This window comes from Nilaparvata lugens, chromosome 1, assembly GCF_014356525.2.
Source record: "Nilaparvata lugens isolate BPH chromosome 1, ASM1435652v1, whole genome shotgun sequence".
In the NCBI taxonomy this organism is placed as follows: Eukaryota; Metazoa; Arthropoda; class Insecta; order Hemiptera; family Delphacidae; genus Nilaparvata; species Nilaparvata lugens.
This window is the reverse complement of record NC_052504.1, coordinates 77,865,174-77,884,708: the sequence shown is the minus strand read 5'-3', so window position 1 is coordinate 77,884,708 and position 19,535 is coordinate 77,865,174. Positions and strand designations below refer to the sequence as shown.

At 34.1% G+C, this 19,535-nt stretch overlaps 1 protein-coding gene across 1 annotated transcript; it reads left to right on the top strand.

The window, feature by feature from the left end:
• The first annotated feature begins 320 nt into the window (after positions 1-320).
• LOC120355512 (histone deacetylase HDT2) lies at positions 321-17,677 on the top strand. Its single transcript, XM_039443965.1, has 3 exons — positions 321-1,159; positions 14,644-14,952; positions 16,949-17,677. Exons 1-2 carry the CDS (start codon positions 391-393, stop codon positions 14,925-14,927), a joined length of 1,053 nt encoding a protein of 350 aa, XP_039299899.1. The 5' UTR covers positions 321-390; the 3' UTR covers positions 14,928-14,952; positions 16,949-17,677.
• The last annotated feature ends 1,858 nt before the right edge of the window (positions 17,678-19,535 follow it).

Genomic DNA, 19,535 nt, shown 5'->3' with positions numbered 1-19,535 from the left:
AAAAAATATTCATATAGAGCAATTTGAAACAAAGTTTCAAATTCAGTCAAAATGGATAATGATGGAAATCTATAGAAATCTTGAATATTTATAGTCAATTATTGGGTAATACTATTCAATTATCAATGTAATCAATAAGACTTTCAGAGTTTGGGAAATTTTCCATTTCTATTTGAGTACTAATATTTGTAGGTCCTGTTCTGACATCGAGGGGGTAGCGCGCTTGCCGCCGTTTCCATGGTGACTGAGAGTAGCGTTGAGGCCGAGGCGCGTGGTGGGAGGAGGAAAAGCGATGCGATAGATTAGAGCGCCGCGGGCTTATCGCAGTTGCAGTTACAGTACTCGCGTAGCAAGCGTAGTGAACGTGTTGGCATTGGTCATGAGATCACCATGATAACAATGGATGCAGTGCGCGTCGCGTGGATCTTATCTTTGTTTATCAGGGTGTTCGGTCTTGAACAAGAAGCCACCTCCTCGACATCGTGGTCCTCATCAAGACAGGGACGACCGGCCAGTCTCACCGATCTGAATAACAGGAGAGCGTTCAAATTTATACCCGGTGAAAGACGTATATCATCGGAATTCTCTTTCCAAAATGTGGCCCACGATCCTTTCGAAGGTGTCCACCCCAGGAGACGAGTCCACAACTACACAAAACTCTCGATGGTGCCTACCGAGAAAATCATCACATCCTCCGTTTTCCTCGACCACTCACCCACACAAATCCCTTCACATCTCGCAAACGTGTTCACTCCCAACCCTCTCGTCGTCTCCAACAACGACTACGACGATGATCAACAACTGATCTACGTATCTTCCAAACCATCAACACCCTCGCAAGACAACGTAGCCACTCCGCATCCCTATGTGAGTACCAGTGTTGTCAAATATCACCCGTCAACCATATCTCCTCCACCCTCCTCTTCAACTCTCAAACCACCTGTCAAGAATCTTGTAAAAGAGACGAGGAAAGAGGACTCAGAGGAAGAGGATGAGGATGAAGATGAGGAGGAGGATGATGACGATGATGACGACGACGACGATGATGATGAGGATGATGATGAGGATGAAGAGGAGGAGGATGAGAGTGAGGAGACGCATGACACCAGCATAAAGGACTCGGACGAGGATCTTGCTACTGATGAAACTAAAGACGATGGTAAGAAGATAGTGTATATCTCTATTTCCACATACTTTTATCTAAATAGTTCTACATGTTTTAAAACATGTTGGATTTACATTGAATTCAACACAAATTTCTACTAGCATACATTATGATTCTCATTCTAGACCACATAAGATGCAGTTCATATAGTAATTTTTCCACTAGAATTCATTATAAAACTCATTCTAGACCACATAAGATGCTGTTCATATAGTTAATTATCCTATTAAAATGTGTTTATCAAGTGCTGAAGAGATTTGTAGAATCAGTATTGATGTTATTGAAATCAAACCCATCATTGGAATTGATTGAGATGTTGGAAGTTTGAGAAAGATTGCTTAATTTCCTCACCAAATAACAATTTCAAAACTAACTAGAAGTTGTCAACCGCTATTTACCTATTCATCTTGAAGTCATACCAGGAAATTAACGGAAAAACAACTGTGATTCCATTGATTCTATGCCATTTGGTGGCATTAATAACTTATATCAATCATTGGTAAGTAATAGGCTAATATCAATGTCATATTCATCCACATTTTTTCATAAATAGTATCGATTAAATATCTTATATGCGTTATCCATCTCTTGAATTGAAATTTGATGTTACTTAAGAAATTAATTAATTCCAATGATCATGGGAAAAGTGTAAATTGGTTTTCTGAATAAGAAAAATTACGTTTTTTACAATCAATATAAAGTTGATCAATTGCATGTTGAATTTTTCGAAATTGAATAAATATAAGACTTAGACGTGAATCACACATTGTTCAAGAACCCAACTTTTCATGAGAGTGCATGTTTTAATAGAATGTAATCTACAAAGAACACGCATCAAGTAATATTACATTCACTTAATTTTAAGATTATTGATATGGAGAATCGTTCGTTGAGAATGCTTATCACAGATTAAATAGAAAACTTGAATTCTGGAATTGATGGCAATCAATCAAGATCTGTACCTAATTCATATATTGAAGTAACTATATTGATACATAGGTCAATCCCACAAAAATTGACCGTAAAATGATCTCTTAGGGAGAAGAGAATATTATTTAAATCCGGAGCTAGTGGAATCATGCTCTAGTACCAATATTTTGAATAATACACAATCTTCCAGATACATAGTTTTGGAAAGCTCATGACGTATCCGAATCCTTGAAAAAAAATTCTAGTGCTTAAGAATAAGACATGCAACTATTTTTGTCAGACTCTTCATGGAAGCTGTACTATGTATGTGAGCTTAATTGATTCTTGAGGCCGCTGCTCTACATTATAATTGATACAATTCACGTTGTTCTAATCTGGAATGGGATATATAATCTTGGGTCGATGAGAATATCCTATCAGAAACATTTCCGTAAGTACCGTATCGGGGAAAAGACAGGAAGCTCTTTGATTACCTTCAATAAAAGATAGTTTGTATGGAGGTAATGAGCTTCTCAGACGCTATAAAACTGGCCCGTTGCAATTATTATTCACGAACGTAATGGAGGCAATCATTGAGCTATGAGAAAAGCGTTAAAAAATGAAACGAAATTCTTGAAGACCCTGATGTTCCTCCTTGCATTAGACAAGGAATTCAATTCGTCTTCAGAATATCTGAGCACACTACTTAAAATACGTTTTACAATGATAACAGTGATATTGTTATCATTTGTTCAAGTACCACATAAAATAAATGCATAATTTTTCATAAAGGATATAGTCCTCTTTCAGAATCTAGATTTCATAGACGGGTTGACATCACAATCCCCTCATTCAACTATTTGATAATAAAGTTCACTATAAGGTATTGAACACCGCCTTTGGAAACGTTTTAGTGGTGATATTTTTGAAAGAGTAGCCTATATTGATTAAGAATTTGGTACTATTAAGTTACCAAAATAGAACGAATTTAGAGGGATCAATAATTTGATTATTCAACATTTTTAGATGTGAAAGTCTAAAATTGATATCTGGAGGGACATTCATTCATGAATTGGTAGCAAATGAGTACATGCAATTTTGAGGATACATTATCCAAGTTATTGTTCATCTCAAGACTTATTTAATTCTTAAGAATATTTATTATATAAGAATTGATTCCAGTTTAAGGCTACAACTCAAATTGAGTTTACTTTTCCAAAATGGAATGAATTTCCCCAGAATTGATTTTCTGAGAACTGCATAGCACTGATGCTTAGGGTTGACAGAAATTCAACTAGGAATGTTTTGATCATGGGCTCAGTTCAAACGTTTCCTTGGCTCTGTGGTCACAAATACGCTTGCTACTCACGTTAAATAGTTATCACTTGTTTGGAAATTCCACTTCGGTGGTTCAAATCACACCAAAAACTGTCATTCACATTTTCCTTCATCATCATCCCCTACGATCTCATTACCCTTGCAAAAGCTCAGAGTTTATCTGGAAATAACACTTACTGAAAAGAAGGATTGAATGTCACTTGTAGACAACAACAAGGTTTTAGGTCAATTGCTGTTATGTTGTAATTTATACTGAAAACTTTAATAATAATAATACACTATTTTAATAATATATTCATCAGTAGCAATTGACTTCCAATAACATATAGTGAGATTCAGGTTATAAAGTCAGCATCTTATCTCATTAACATTGTTCTGATCTCCTTGACTATCATTGTCATTGGACAAGGCAGATGGCTCTATCCTCGGAACTGTTGAATCTTTTGTAGGTTATGGATGAATATAATCAAATAACCAAATATTAATTATCAATAATTATGAAATTTATTATTAGATTAAAAGGAAATATATTTCGACGAATGAAATATATTCGAGTTTATTGACCGAACGTAGTGAGGTCTATGTTTTTACTCGGATTTTCTTTTGTCTGTCTGTATGTAACGCGATTACGGGCAAACGCGTTCATAGAATTCTATGAGATTTGGCAGGAATATTCCTTTTTTAACTGCGCCTCAATGTATACACAATGTGTTTTTTGCATTTTAAGGATAATATGGAAAGAAAAGGAATTCCTCCATACTCTGATATCACTATATATAATTATCACCTACTTCGAAGATAGGATCAATCAGACTATAAAGTTGTTCATAATTAATTAGCTGACAAGTGGATTATTCATTGCATGCATTACACAGATGTCTGGCCTTATTTATTTCTGGTAGGGTTTCAATAATTTTCATGATGCGAGCCCATCAGGAGCAATATTCTCTCATTTGAAAAACAAACTTAATAGGTGATTGAAAATAAAATGAACTAAATAATGCTGAAGAAATTATAATATTCTTGATTGAAAAAAAAATTTAAAATAGTTGAGAAATATTTTATCAGTTGTAAAGATTATCACGGAACTGGATAGATATTATCATATGAGATACAAATTCAAACGTGAACTGAGTTTATTAACATATACTCTGTCCAAAGAGGCATGAGCTCTGAAGGATTAGGCCGACCCTCCTACTACTCACACACACAAGCGCAGTCTCCTTTTGTGTGCGTGAGTAAAGGAACGGTCTGTCTACCTGTATACTACGTAGTTTACATAGTATATCAATGGTGCAGGTAGGCCGGGCGTGTGTGCCTGCGCGTGGGGGAGCGAGGGTCGGCTTAATCTTTCAGGGCTCATGGCAGTCTGGACAGACTATAAGTGAGTTTTTGATCTTGGAGAAAACAAATAACAGTTTTTAAGAGTAAATTATGATTCAATTCTGAATCAACTAGAACAGGTAACATCAGATACTTGTGGGAAAACTGCGTGAGGTCTACTGTTCACAGAACTACTAGTTATTATTGATAAAAAATCAATATAGACTTCACATATACCGGAATGACTTGTATCACAATATATCTTCTAGAAGGTATTAATTATAAAGGTTATTAGAAAAGAAGGAAAAAAGTTATTATTTGAAGCTTATTGGAAAATTGGCAACTCTGTATTCCTATAATCTCCACTGTCTTTATAACGTGAATCTTAATATAGATAGAGGACTTGGAGATTATATGAATTATGAATGAATAATAATACTGTATCTTTATGGCATAGCTTGTATCAGTGATCGTTTAAAGCTCCACTCTAGGGTGTTGTCATATTATTTTGATGAGCTCAATGTTGAGAAAAAACAACCCATAATGTTTTGCTAGCATCAAAAGACCTCTTACAGATTAGCTGGTTGACAGGTTGTGAAAAAGAACTGTTACTCTCACACATCGCACTGATGTTGGCAGCATCATTTTGTACCGGTTAACTTATTGAGTACATTCGAAAAAGAAACGGCATTTGAAAAAAGATATGGTCGTATTACTTTGGCATTGGCGGGCAATTATTCTGCCATTCGTAGTAATAGGACGAATAGGCCAGTGAACTATCATTTCGGGCAGATCTGCCTGTGAGCCTACAAACCGTATCAGTCCGGCGTACGTAATTCGTGTAATTCTAGTTCGGAAAGAAACTGAACCGTTGATAAATTCACGTGACATCCAGACGACTGGCCGGAGCGGAGTCCTTCATTAAAGACTCCGGACAAATGCAGGGCAGTATTATTTGTATCGTCTGCGACAAATACTCGCCATGCTCTACAAGTACTGTTACAATAATTAAGTTTTAAGGACCATCAGCAGGCCTGTCAAACACGGCAAGGTCTGTTCTTGAAATGTGGAGCAAAGTTGGTGACAAACTGTGGAATTGTGTTCACTGATGTAGAATTACTGTACATTGTGCTTTTTTCAGTTCTGAATGACTGTACTAGAAAAACTAACTCAGATTATCTCAGTATCTGAACATGACATCATCAAGTACAATTCATCAGTAAATATTGCCACCACTGTTTCATGAGAGGGTGAGATCTGAAATACAACTATCTATTATAAAATTATGCCGACTTTGGAACCAGCATTTACAAATAATGCTAGAACTTTTTTCCTAAACGGGATCAATCCTATCCATGGATAAATTGGATTTATTATTTCTGTTTGAATAGAATAATTGAAATTATAGTCATACTTGATAATGATGCTTTGACCTTCAGGGGTGAAAAGAGTATCTTTTGGGACGGTCGCGGAGTAAACCCTTAAAACATTGTGTGGAATTAAAATAAGTTTTTACCGATATAGCCATTTAGGAATAACTATTGGGATATAACTATTCATAACAGATAACAAAATCTATGCATTACATTGATATCTGTGAAAATGAATCAGCTCCAAATTCTCATACCTTCTTACACAAGTTTATCAGCCAGATCTATTATAATAGTCGATCACTAATTGAATTTGCGTATGTTCAGAGTAATCTTGAAATTGAATAGATCCATCATTACACAGGAAAATCATTGGAAAATCTGTGCAGAACCTCTCGTTGTAGATTAGCAGATAGAAGGAGATTACTAGGATCCCAACTCGAGCGTAACTAATGTCTATAAATTCCCTTTCCTTGAGATTTATCATCGTGAAAACGGTTACAATACTCCGATTGAGTTTTGATGAAGCAGCGATGGATAGTAATAATTGGTCTTAGATGATAGAAACAGTAACGGGGCTCCGGACTGCAGTCATTACAGGAGTAGAATTTCTCTGCTGCTGAAAATCGTTTAGGAGAGGAACAGTTTTGTTGGCCGTCCTTTGAGGGCTCCCAATGAGACATGAGAAACAGCAATACGAATTTTTGTATAAGTCGTAACGTTCTGTTAATTTCTTTAATCGCGGGTCCTCCCGTTACCAGCTGATAATCGATCTTTTCGGTGCTTGCTCTTCTTAGTTACAGCACTGGCAGAGTACAGCAGAGAACAGCAGAGTACAGCAGAGTACAACTCCTTAATTAATTGCTGTTGCGCCCAGTTGTATTTATCCGCAATAATTGCTGGTTGCAACTTGATAAATTTCCCTGTAAACAGGCTCAACGTTTTGCTCAATTATTACACGTGTATTGTTGTTGTGCTCGTAATACAATCACAATCAACAATAACACATCGAAGCACTGGAACTTGAATTCAGTGTTGAACATTTTTGTCTTATCATTGGATGGATAGAATGCATTTGACATTCAATTAATTAACATATTTACATTTATTACATTTATTACATTTATTACATTCCTTAATCACAACATCAAATTAATGATTGGGGGAGAATCAACAGGATAAACCCAAAACTGTTCCTCTCCCTATATTGAAGTGTTGGGAAATAAATTAATTATTGAGTATTCATATTCAGTATAGTTTTTGGACAGAATTCTTTGGTCAATGTTCTGAAATCTGTGGAACAAATCATAGATTTAAACCTATTATATTTTTTTAGGTATATATTTTCACATAATTAATTTGTCTTTAATTTTAACTTATAATTTTTTAGTTTTAATTCTTGTATTTATAGAGTTATTTTTATTATTGATCTATTCCGAGTAGAGGAGTTCTTTACTGATTCACTGACCGCCAGATGGTATGAATGACAGCGTAAAAAAAGCGCGTTGTCAGTGAATCCGAGCTTATGAATGAAAAATATGTTTTTCTTCACAATCTTTACATTTGTATGATTTGCATGATACCATATTTAACCCCTCCCTTACATTCTTGAATCACATCCACTCGCGATGGTGAATCCGTAGGCAGACCTGCCTCAAGGAGTATAAAAAATCCTTATGGAGAAATGTACTGCAGCAATCCATCAATGGAATGAAATGGAAGGTCCAAAAGTGTCTGGAACCACTCCAAATAGGTTTTTCCTGGGAACCTGGGAAATCTCAGAAAACGTGTATTGAAAAGTGGGCTGAAATTCATGTATTTAATTCATATCTGGGAATACTAGAAGAAGCTCCTGAAATTTTATATACTTTATTTCATTTTGTTATGGTGTTTGCAGGTCATTTCATGGAATACATTTTTGATATCCACTCCTTGATGAGTTTGAACTAATAGATACTTTCGAAAATAATGGCGAAAATAATATATGAGCACCAGTGTATTGAGAAGTACACAGTACAGTGAGAAGTACAAAATACAGTAAGCTCGATAGTAGTCATAGAATTCCGGTTGTCGAGGCTCCTATGAGGAGTTATCTTGTTCCTAGCATCAAATTGGAAGAAGATATTTCTCAAACCAATAATACTGTAATGATGCAACATTGAATTTAAACATTCAATTCAAAACAATAATACAAGAACGATACAACATTGTTTTCAAACGTTGATTTTGAACATTGACTGCAACAATGGTTTTAAAGTGCCTTTCTTTTTTCCTTAATGATAACCACATAAGCTATCTGCTGTGCATGAGTGATGGAAAGAGAGATGATTAAACATCCATGTTCCGGGCAGGATTCGAGCCCACGACCAATCGTATGTAGTCAAAAAATAGTCCTACTGGAGAATACAGTGTTTCGTTCTTCGTTGATTAAGATTCTTATCACACAAATTTCTACTATAAGATCTGATCAGGTAAAATTTGAAATTGAAGGTTGGCTGATAAAGAATCTAATCAAATCAAGCAGAGACGTTGTTATGGGGAATCATGGAAGAAATGAAAAGATGGAGAGATGATTGTTAACAAAATGATTGTAATCCATTTAAAATCTTAATAGGGTTCATTCTTGAAATTCATAGAGTTCACCGAAGCATTCCACGCACCTTATAGTATACGGGTACTTGATTGCATGCTATGAAACTATAATTACTCTGCTATAATCTTGGAGCGTAAATTACTGTGATACGAAACATCCGGCCCAATTGATTATTATTATTAAAATTAGCCGTTCCAATGATCTCGTCGGATCAGAAGACGTTCTCATAAGAAATGCCCAATTTGGTAGATTGAAAATTTGGTAGCTTAATGATTCCATGCTAGACCGAATTGTAGAGGAGAAATCAGCAAAGCTTCCATAGTTAACGATTATTATATGAATAATTATCAAATTCATTAATTTAGCAATAATAATAATTATTGTGGATCGGTAGCCCACATCAAAATTTTCCTTAGCCAAATCTTCTCAGATTTTTATAATGGAAATTTTATTAGTTGATTCTACTTACTTCAATCGATCATAGAAATAATTGATCCTAGTCCCTGCGCATGCGCTAACTGTAAATGGAGCTCCAATTTGCTTTAAAAGATCCTATTTACGAATTCATGAGACAAATAATAGCACATGATTGGGTACCTAGATTTCTTCGGACAAGAAGTTGAATAGTAATAGAATAATAACGAAACTGGAGCGAATATTCAAGAAAAGTGAAAGAAAGCTATTGAACTGTGTAAAAAATGAAAAAATTTCGTGGCAAGATTTGGTTGGCAGGAAAAATTTATACGGCTCTAACAATTAACACCTCTCGAATTTAAATATGACAGCATGATGATGAACACAAAACAAACTCAAAAGATGATCGTACTTGTTTCTTCTCTTCTCTCTGTCTACTACAACGATTCTGAAAGGCACGCTCTATAATCGCTTATCACACTAATATATCCACGCATTGAAAATATCCCGATGTGTATTGTAATGTTTGTTATGTTCCCACGATTTTGGCTCCTAAATGCAATCCGAATTAGATTCCATTCACTTTCTATGACTTTCATCTGAAAATACGATTGATCGTTTTGTTTGTGTAGATGGAGCGCGGTTGTGATCATTCACACATTCCACATTCGAGCTTTCCGTTTCAATCATGAAAGTAATATCCACGCCAGTGACATGCTTTGTTCGGATAACTCACCTTGTCTTCTGATAAATATGTTAATACATCCAGTAGAGGCATGATGCATGAAAATCCTATAATATAAAGAGTAGTCTAGTATTTTGGAAGTTGTCATTATAGTATTCTAAGAGTTGTCTTGAAAGTCAGCTCTGGAAATCTGGAAAATCTTATTTCTTGTGGCATGAGACCATAATATTAACTGATTGCGGTTGAATCAGATCGAATTAACGCTTCTGTTAGATCCATCTGATAAAGCTTACCCCTGTTTGGGGACGCATCCACATTGGCCACGGGCAAACATTGTTTGTCATATATAATACAATTTGCCCAAACTGTTTCTACAAACATGTATGTCGAATATTTGTTCAGTATGGATCCGGCTTCAAATGTCTCTGAGATAACAATTTCATATTCTTCACTATCCATTGGTTAATGAGAGAACAAAAACTCTTATTAAAGCTTGATCAAACGAAATGAGAAACTGATCAGGAAAAGTCGAGATACAATCATCATAGTTATACTGTAACAGTTCACCTATACATATTTTTTTCAGTCATCAATTGTTAGCAAAAGATTTGGAATGAATCATTCTCGATTTTCATTGAAGCTTGCCATAGCAAAGTAATTGAACGAGTGCATCAAGGGCTTCAATTTCAATAACGTAGCCTACATCCTACGAAATTCAAAACGAAATTTCACAAGTCATTCCCGTATCAAACAGGGTTGCAATTCTTGAGAAGAATTATGTAAATGAGATGAGCAATAATTCATGGTTTAAAGCTTAAGATTGAGAAGAGCCAGCCTTTCATGGTTCAAAGCTTCAAAGGAAAGTTAATGTATGTAATAAGAAAATATCATATTTATTCATGAAAACCATCCACGAACATACAGTATCAACATTTTAACTTTTTCAAACTTCGGGTGAAAAATATGTATCTAAATAATTGATGATATCATTGTTTCCAGCTCCATAGTTCTGTTATTAGTTCACCAAGTTTTCAGTCCTCAACATATAACAATTAGGTTTGTATATGTCCTGAATTTTACAAATAACTTAGTTATACCACGAGGTAAAGAACAAACAGGATTCTAATTTCTCTACCAGTGGGATCAATATCAATATAGAACGATAGTGAGTGAGAGAAAATAAATTATTTATGAAAGAGGGAATTTCATTTTACGTCCGCTAACTGGAGATGGAAATCGTTCACTTGTCCTCTCGACAACACATCCAGTTTCGATTGCATCGATGGAAGAAAGAAGCAGCATTGCTCGATTCAACGCTTTTGTTGTAATGGTAATTACAGTCAGACTTAGAATTAGCGCGTTAACATCATGCATATTGGAGCATGACACTTGATTGAACGTGACTGTCAGTCAGTCAGCAGTCAGCAGTCAAAAGAGTGTAGTCCGTCATCTCAGATCTCAGTGCATTGCAATAGATCCAGGAGAGTTGATTCAACGAAGCAGTTGAATTTCACGGTTTATTGGCAATCAACGCATGCAAATCAGTTGATGCTCTAGCTTACCACATTGCACAAAATGCTACTTCTGATATAATTATTTTAATTTTCTTTTGTTGAACTCTAGTAGAGATGAACATTCTGATAAACTTTATGATATATATACCATATAATCACTATGAATTAATTCTCAATCATCCATGATGAACTATCAAACTTTGACTTGGGGGAGCGAGTCACAGCGAAGGAGCGAGGGTAGCTTCTTAATCATCATCCTCCCCATAACCAAGGCAAGAGAGTAATTGATCATCAATAGAGCCAAAGCTAGGATATATAATCACCGCAAAAAATTCCAGATATTGACAAAAAGTACTGCGTGAACGAGGTCATAAGCATGGTCGTGGGATGGTGAGTTAATGTTTGATTTGAAATGAAGATTAGTTTTTGTTACTGTCGCATCTCGCATCTAAATAGAAAAGTTTAGTTACTTTAGCAAATTTTAGAGAATTAGATACTCCAGTAATCAGAGTTCAAGATTGATATTTCATATCTCAAGCCAAAATATTGAAGAAACCAAATGTCTGATCTTCTTCTTCCTTCTCTAATGATTAGGGGGTGGGCAGAAAGTGAATTGTGCCAAAGATACAAACAATGATTTTCTTTCTATAGGCTAAATCAATATAAAGTATTTACCAATGTACCTAGAATACAATCTACGTACAAAGTACTCTGGGTGCATTGGTATTTACTGTATCCAGTTTGTAGAGAAACACCATCAGAAGCTAGGAACAGAGAGTATAAATGGTAATACTACAACCTCATGCTATACTATCTTGCTACCGTGGCTAGGAAAGCGGATTCACGTCAAAAATTCAACTGGTTCTCCAACCAGTTATGCTTATTCCAATACTGTTTCGTTTCGTTGATCGACGAGCCATCAACGCCTTGCAGCTGTCGCTGTTTCGGTTCTTTCCGCTGTGAACAGTCTCTTGACCTTGACAGAAGTTACAGCTATGGATGATATCAGAACAGCTGTTGATCTGTTGAATAGCTAACAGGATTTATTTTGACTGCGAATCAGGTCGACGATCATCAGAGATGAAGGATGATTAACATTTTTGAGTTGTTGATAAACAGAAATACGTTTGAAGAATATTTTAAAACACATATCATCAATTGTTACTGATTCTAGCCTCATTTATGGATCGTCTTCAGGGTATCCTTCATCACATGTCATCAATGGATTTAATAATTGAATAGAGAATTGAATCATAGAAATATTGTCAATGTTCATAAAAAGTGTATTGGAAATAATAATTTATTATGCTTTAAATTTTATCCGGTAATTCAGTCAAAAAAATATATTGTTAGGGATCCAATGAGTAGACTCTTACTAGGTAGTAGTTCCTCCTCTAATACTGTCCATCGAAGTAAATTCTGACCTGTCCTGTCGTGTCGGCGAGATATCGGTGCGAAATGAATAATGGCTATTAGGGTTGGTGTATGGACAATGCTAATCATCTATTGTGAACAATCAAAAGCTGACCGAGTTGAAAGTAAAGAAAAGTCGGCAGAAAATACTATGTTACTTTGAGTTATCAATTGCATGCAATTAATAATCCATTCGAAAGTTGATTTATGATGAACAATCAATTATTTTGACTGATTTCACGATAATAATGGCCTATGAAGGAGGCTCCTTTTCCTTTTATATTATCCTTAAATTTTAAAATTTCAAAACACTTTATATACATCGACGCGCAATTCAAAAAGGAACATTCCTGTCAAATTTCATGAAAATCTGTTGTCGCATTTCGCCGTGAATGCGGATCTCAAGAAATATTAACTTTAAAAAAATATAAACTAAATACATAAAGAGAAATGAAAAACAATCGACTTGAATCTTAGACGTCACTACGCTCGGTCAATTAACATTTTTTTCCATCTGGAATTCGTAGTTAAGTGCCGTTTATCATTAGGATGAGGATCGTAGTGATTCAATACCCATGATTCATAGAGCGAATCATATTCATAGAGCGAATTGCACCTTGGCATGATGAAAGCAACATTCAGGAAGGTGGCAGCATCAACAGGCTGACTATCTCTTGAGTGTTAGATACACTATGAGCTAATACCTTTCAAGCAAAATTTAAGAACTACTATGATGTGTTGAATTTTCGTTAGAGACGAACAATGCTCATCTGTGTATGTTAAAATAACAGACGCCAACATAAGATTTTTTCGTTGAGGGAAGGGTTCGCACAAAAACCTATTGAGAAGCATTGTAGATTCATCTAGATTGTTGAGAACAAAAATAATACTATTCTGACATTTTTTCATTCAGTAGAGCTGATATTTATGTGCAAATGTGCAATGTGCACATGTTGCACATGCAATGTGCAAATGGGTTTACATCGTACTATACAGGATGGGTGAAAAGTCCGAGAACGGTTTACTAAGCCGTTCTCAGACTTTTTCTCTCCTTTCTGCTTAGAATAGTATTGATTAATAATGTGGATATTTCCGAAACGGTTTGAGATATCGATATGCGGTTTCCACTATCCATTTTTTCTTCAAATTCCCTATTGAAATCATGTATCGCACGACAACCTTCCTATTTAAAAAAATGAAGTTGCATTCAATATGGAGGATCCAAGATGGCGAAACAGATTTTTAAAGTCATTGTAAAGTAGTTTTTCCAATTTGAGTAGGATCCCCAATCACACCCACCGTCAAATTATCTTTGTGTATGAGATATTAAGCAGTTCTCGGACTTTTCACCCACTCTGTATAATCAATTATTATAATATCAACCCTTATAGTTAGTTGAAATCCATGTTCCAAATTTGTTATAGGTTGCAAGCGTTGAACCAGAGTATTCTTTTCATTATTTCAATTGCAATTGATTAATTCCTTTGGTGGGATATCTCCTGACTGATCAGTAAATTTGGATATTATACGAGTATGCTCGATAAAGAATCTTGACTTTTGAATTGTTTGATAAATAAGGTTGAATGGGACATTTTTGTGACAATTCCACCAACTTAAGCATCAGTTCAGAGTCCCTTCACTTTGATGAGCAAGCAGCTCAAAACTATTTGTCTTTTCATATCTCGCCACCACTCAATTTGAAGACTCTTGTTGGAGTCACTATCACTAAAAGGAATAAAACATTCTATAAAAAGCCACTATTCTAATTTTATCTAATTCCTCTATTAGCAATGGATCTATGATCTGAATTCATGTCAACTGTGTTGTGACTAAGATATAAATAATAGAAAATGAAGGAATTCTTACTTATCCGTTGTTACAGAAGTTTTGTTGAATAAAAATCATTTCTCCGCCCACAGATTCCGGTTACGACGATGGCAGCTATTCTCCGAAGAAGAAGAAAGGCAAAAAGAAGAAGAAGAAAAAGGGAGGCAAGAAGAAAAAGAAGAAGGGCCAGTTTAAAATGAAGCACTTGAAGAAGTTGAAGAAGTACATGTTTCCTCTGCTGCTCGCCTACAAGTTGAAGTTCTTCACGCTGATTCCGCTGATGCTGGGAGGCCTGGTGCTGATTGTCGGTACCACAGGATTTGCCGGATTCTTTTTCGCTCTGTTTGCCATCGGCCTTAGCCTTCAAAAACATTAGCCAACAATACAGGCCCTCGCCACTGGTAAGCTGCTCCCTAATAATTATTCACTCTCCTACTAGAATATTCATTGTTAATTATTTTATCATAATTAAATGTATTTATATTGTCGGCTGAGGGTTCCGAAGAATAGCCTAACTTGGCAACCGTAATAACTAACTTGGGAAACGAGATGTTTCTAATTAGTTATTTGCTTTCCTCTTGTATAGTATCCAAGGTGTTAATTGTTATTATAATGAAATGAATTTATTTTGTTGGTCAAGTATCTCAGAGAAACTGACTTGCTTTGTAGGTCATGCAGATAATATGCGGTCCAAATTTCATGCAAAGGAAGTCCTGGACAAAATTATTTGTTTTTCATATAACATGAGTTGGTACAGTTAAGTTGGTATAAATGAATCCGTTTTTACCTGAATATTATTCATCTGTACCTTGACAATCACATTATCTGAAAGGATTCACACATTCGTATCTCCCAAAGTGAACTTTTGACAAAGAGAAAGATTACCAGATGGACTTAACTTTGTAAAATGACTACTTAACAATCTAGATGTACTGGTAATTGATTTTTCATAGATATTTTTCCTTACTTCACTTTGGCACATCACTATTGTCATATATGAATGATTAAAAACAAATAAACAAGAAGGATTCTCAATCGAGGATTCTACATTGACCCGACTTCACTATCATCATTATCTACAATATTAACATCTATAGTGTAATAATATGAGTATATTCTTGGCCTTCTGTATGCTAATAGTTACTAAATGTGATCAAACGCATAGACTAGTGTTCACAAGTCATCACCCACGTTATGCTCTATGCACCATGCTATCAAATCAATCTATCACATCCTTATCCTGCCCATTATGAATTCTATACAATACTAATTGCTCCTAAAAATATTCATGCCCTGAATGTTGCCCTGAACAAGGTTTTCGTCTTCTCATCTGTACTCTTCTGGAATTTCTCCGCCATTCATTCTTTGAATCTAATTAGAATCATGTCCATCTACAACTTCAAAAAAGATAATAGACTTGTGAAGTTCATTATGAGAGTGATTTGCTACAACAAAAAGATTAGCATCAGAGTATATCAGAATAGTTGATTAAAATTCACCTACAAAAATGATCGACCATTCGAAATTATTCATAGGTGAAACTCTCAGCATGTTTTAGTCGACAATACTAATAATAGAGTCATGCTTTATATTGGAATTTACATGAAGAAAATTGCTAAACTGTGGGAAAATGGGATCTGTCGATGGATGCACTTGAAAACTAGTCTTTGTGATTTCTGATAATAATCATGCAAAATAAACTGCAACGTGGGAAAATGAAGATCAAAGTTGATGCATTTGAAAAAGTAGATTACCAGCCTCGAAAAAGTTTGAGTTATAAGTTCCTATGATAGAGTTGTGAGAAATGGTATGCCTATCATACTTGAACTGCATCAAAGTGGAAAGTCATTATAATAATTGAGAACTAATAGTTTCCCACTATAATTATTGGAACTAGATGGGACCCAGTCAACCCAAAATATATTATATAGTTGCTGAAATAGAAGATATAAGTTACCAGGCATTAGTATGCTCAATATTGTATGAAATAAATCATAATTATTTGCCAAATCACAGCACCACAGCTGAAAATCTTATTGGTTCTTATTATAATTGGCGAAATGAAATTTAATATTATACTGCTATTGTGAATAAGAACATTATAATAGTTATCATTTAGTAATCTTTATTCGATGATCCAATCGTGAATAATCCTATATGAACTATCTGAAATATTGTACGATGATATTAGAATACAGCACAGAGAAAAAATAATTCTTTTCCTTTTCTTCTCTGTGGACACAGTGAGTTGATATCATCACCCTGAAGAATTGACATTATCGTGATAATATTTTTAAATTTTCTCAATGATAGAAAGCAATGGATCTATTATACAATGTCTTCGAATGGACAAAATATTTTGTAATTGTAATGTAATAAGATTCTTTTATTTTTCAGGTGAGTGTGGGACTGACAGAGGATATAGGAACAAGGCATTATTTGATACTACGGAGAATTTGAAGGAGATTCACTACAGCAAAACAAACTCTCCTATCTATGCCATATTCAGAAACGCAGCATCATAGTTCAGTGGATAAGAAATTAAAAAGTCTTAGCAGTTGAAAAGTGATTAAACCCAACCCAAAACAGAATCAAATTGTTCAAATCTCCAAGTGCTATTTTCCTGATTATTGATATAATTTATTGAACAATATCACAAAATGAACTTCAAGGGTGTTTGAAGTATTATTCTGCTGCAATGAGATATTGCAATTACAGAATTTAGAATTATGGAAATAAGTTGAACATTTTGGAGTGAAATTTATCTGGAGTTTCTTGGATACATGAAAAACAATACTTCTTAATTTATGTTGTAAATATTTTTGTATGTGTATGTGACGCAAATATAATTTATGATAACATCGATATGAAGAGATGTTTTGTTCAAACAATCTTGTAATTTATCAACTGTTCATTTCAAAACAATACTCATACATTGACAAGACCCGTTATATTCCAGTTTCATTGTATTGATGATTATTGTATTATCAAAATGTACATTATTCGTTTGAGTACTATATTAATGATTCCAAGTTTCGCCGAAATATTGGGGTGGGTGAAGAAGAGAAAAAAAAACAGTTTTCCAAACTAATTTACATTGAAATTTATTAGAATGATAATGTATTAATATAAAGGCATGTATGGGATGCATTACATTCGTTACTCTCTGGTTGCGGGATCTTAATTGATTCCATTTTATCAATTTCATTGATGAGAGTTACTTCTATGAACTATTCAATAATTATTGTTCTAAAAACTCAAAGAATTAACTATCAATAATCAATAATATTATGAGTAATAAGAATTTCAAAAACTCAAAAATCATTAGAGCATGGCATGATGCTTAGAAGAAAAGTGGGGGTTCGAATCAGATTTTCAAATATATCATATTCTCTAAAAAATCAATGCTGAAAGTAATTATTGAGCGAATTCGTGGAAGAGCAATATTTAGGCCTTCTCGATTGAAATGATTTTCTTTGTAGAGTAGGTAAGTTATGAAAATAGTTATATTATGGCTTGAGAGAGGCTATAGATAATATTCTAAAATTCTTAGTGGAAATTGAATGTTTAAAATATTCTAAACTGTTCTTGAAATGAGCTTGGCAACTAGAATCATAACATTATAAATGAATCTCATAGATAATGATGTTGAAAGAACAATAATAATAATGAAACTATTTTGAATAGTAAAAAAAATATAGTTGATGTGCAATATAATGTGCTCGGAATGCTTGAGACAGTGTGGCATTAGAATTGTAGGTACATCATGGCACAGTACTCATGTTCAGTATTGATGTGAACACGTGATTGTTGAAAAAATTATGGAATTTTGTACACCCTACATTTGCAAAGAAGGATAATTCCATTGAATGGAATGTAACTGTGGTTGCTCAAGTTTTATAGTCTAGTGCACCGGATTGGTAATATTAATTAATTATCCAATTTCAATTCAAAAATTGATTCATTTTAATAAATAAGTTATTACAAAACATTGTACTGTCTAAAAATACAAAATAATGAAAATAGGTACACTTTGAAAAACAAATTATTCTAACATTATTAATTTTGTTTCGCTTTAGAGGACAAAAACATAAAGCGAAATAAAGATGGGCACACCTATGCATAAGCCCCATTGTAGTGCACTTCTCTTGAAATAAAATAAATTTAAAGACTTTAGAGTAGTAGGACCGCTACGCTCTACACAAGAAATAAACTCTATTTATGTAGAAAATTGATAATTATAAATTTACTAATGTAACGGTTTTCATAATGCGACAGAGCAATGACTATCTCTTATTACAAACAAGTAACTTTATTATACAAGTAATTCCATAGCGATATAATAATGTTAATGTTACAATAGAATAAAATTATCCAATAATTTTCTCAGTGAACAGTGAATGTCTTATTCAAATAATGAAAACAGAAAAACACACAAAAAAGCCATTGGCTTAAGAATAAAATTATACTACCTAGTACTCATAATGTACAATCCTCAAAAAAGATTCGCAGTCATTCAATGTAAACAGATAGAATTTCAAACTTTTAAGAATATATAAACTTTAGAAATATATTGAATGGGACTAAGGTATTAAATTTTTGTGAAATTAAATTGAACATTCTAGGAGCATTAAAATAAAATTAATGTTGAAAAATTTTTAAATTAGATTCATTAGGACGAGTAGTGCAGTGATAAAAATATTTTAAATGTAAACACCCATTGTGTGGTACGTCATCTTAAAGGCATTCTCAAAACAAGAGAGATGATATCAATGAAAATGTTCTATGATTCTTTTATCTAGAATGGCGGCTGATTGAAGTTTTCTTCACTTAACCAATAATTTCTTTAAAAACTACAAATTTCATCAGCCGCCATTTGAGATAAAAGTATCATAGAACATTTTATTGATGCCATTTTTCTTGGTTTGAGAAGGCCTTTGAAATAATGTACCACACAATGGGTGTTTAAATTTAAAATATTCTT

What these genes read in the sequence shown, in the direction of transcription:
- LOC120355512 (XM_039443965.1), top strand. Translation starts at nt 391, where the DNA reads ATGATAACAATGGATGCAGTGCGCGTCGCGTGGATCTTATCTTTGTTT. An exon ending in TGATGAAACTAAAGACGATG is followed by an intron (nt 1,160 to 14,643) that starts GTAAGAAGATAG and finishes CTCCGCCCACAG; the next exon opens with ATTCCGGTTACGACGATGGC.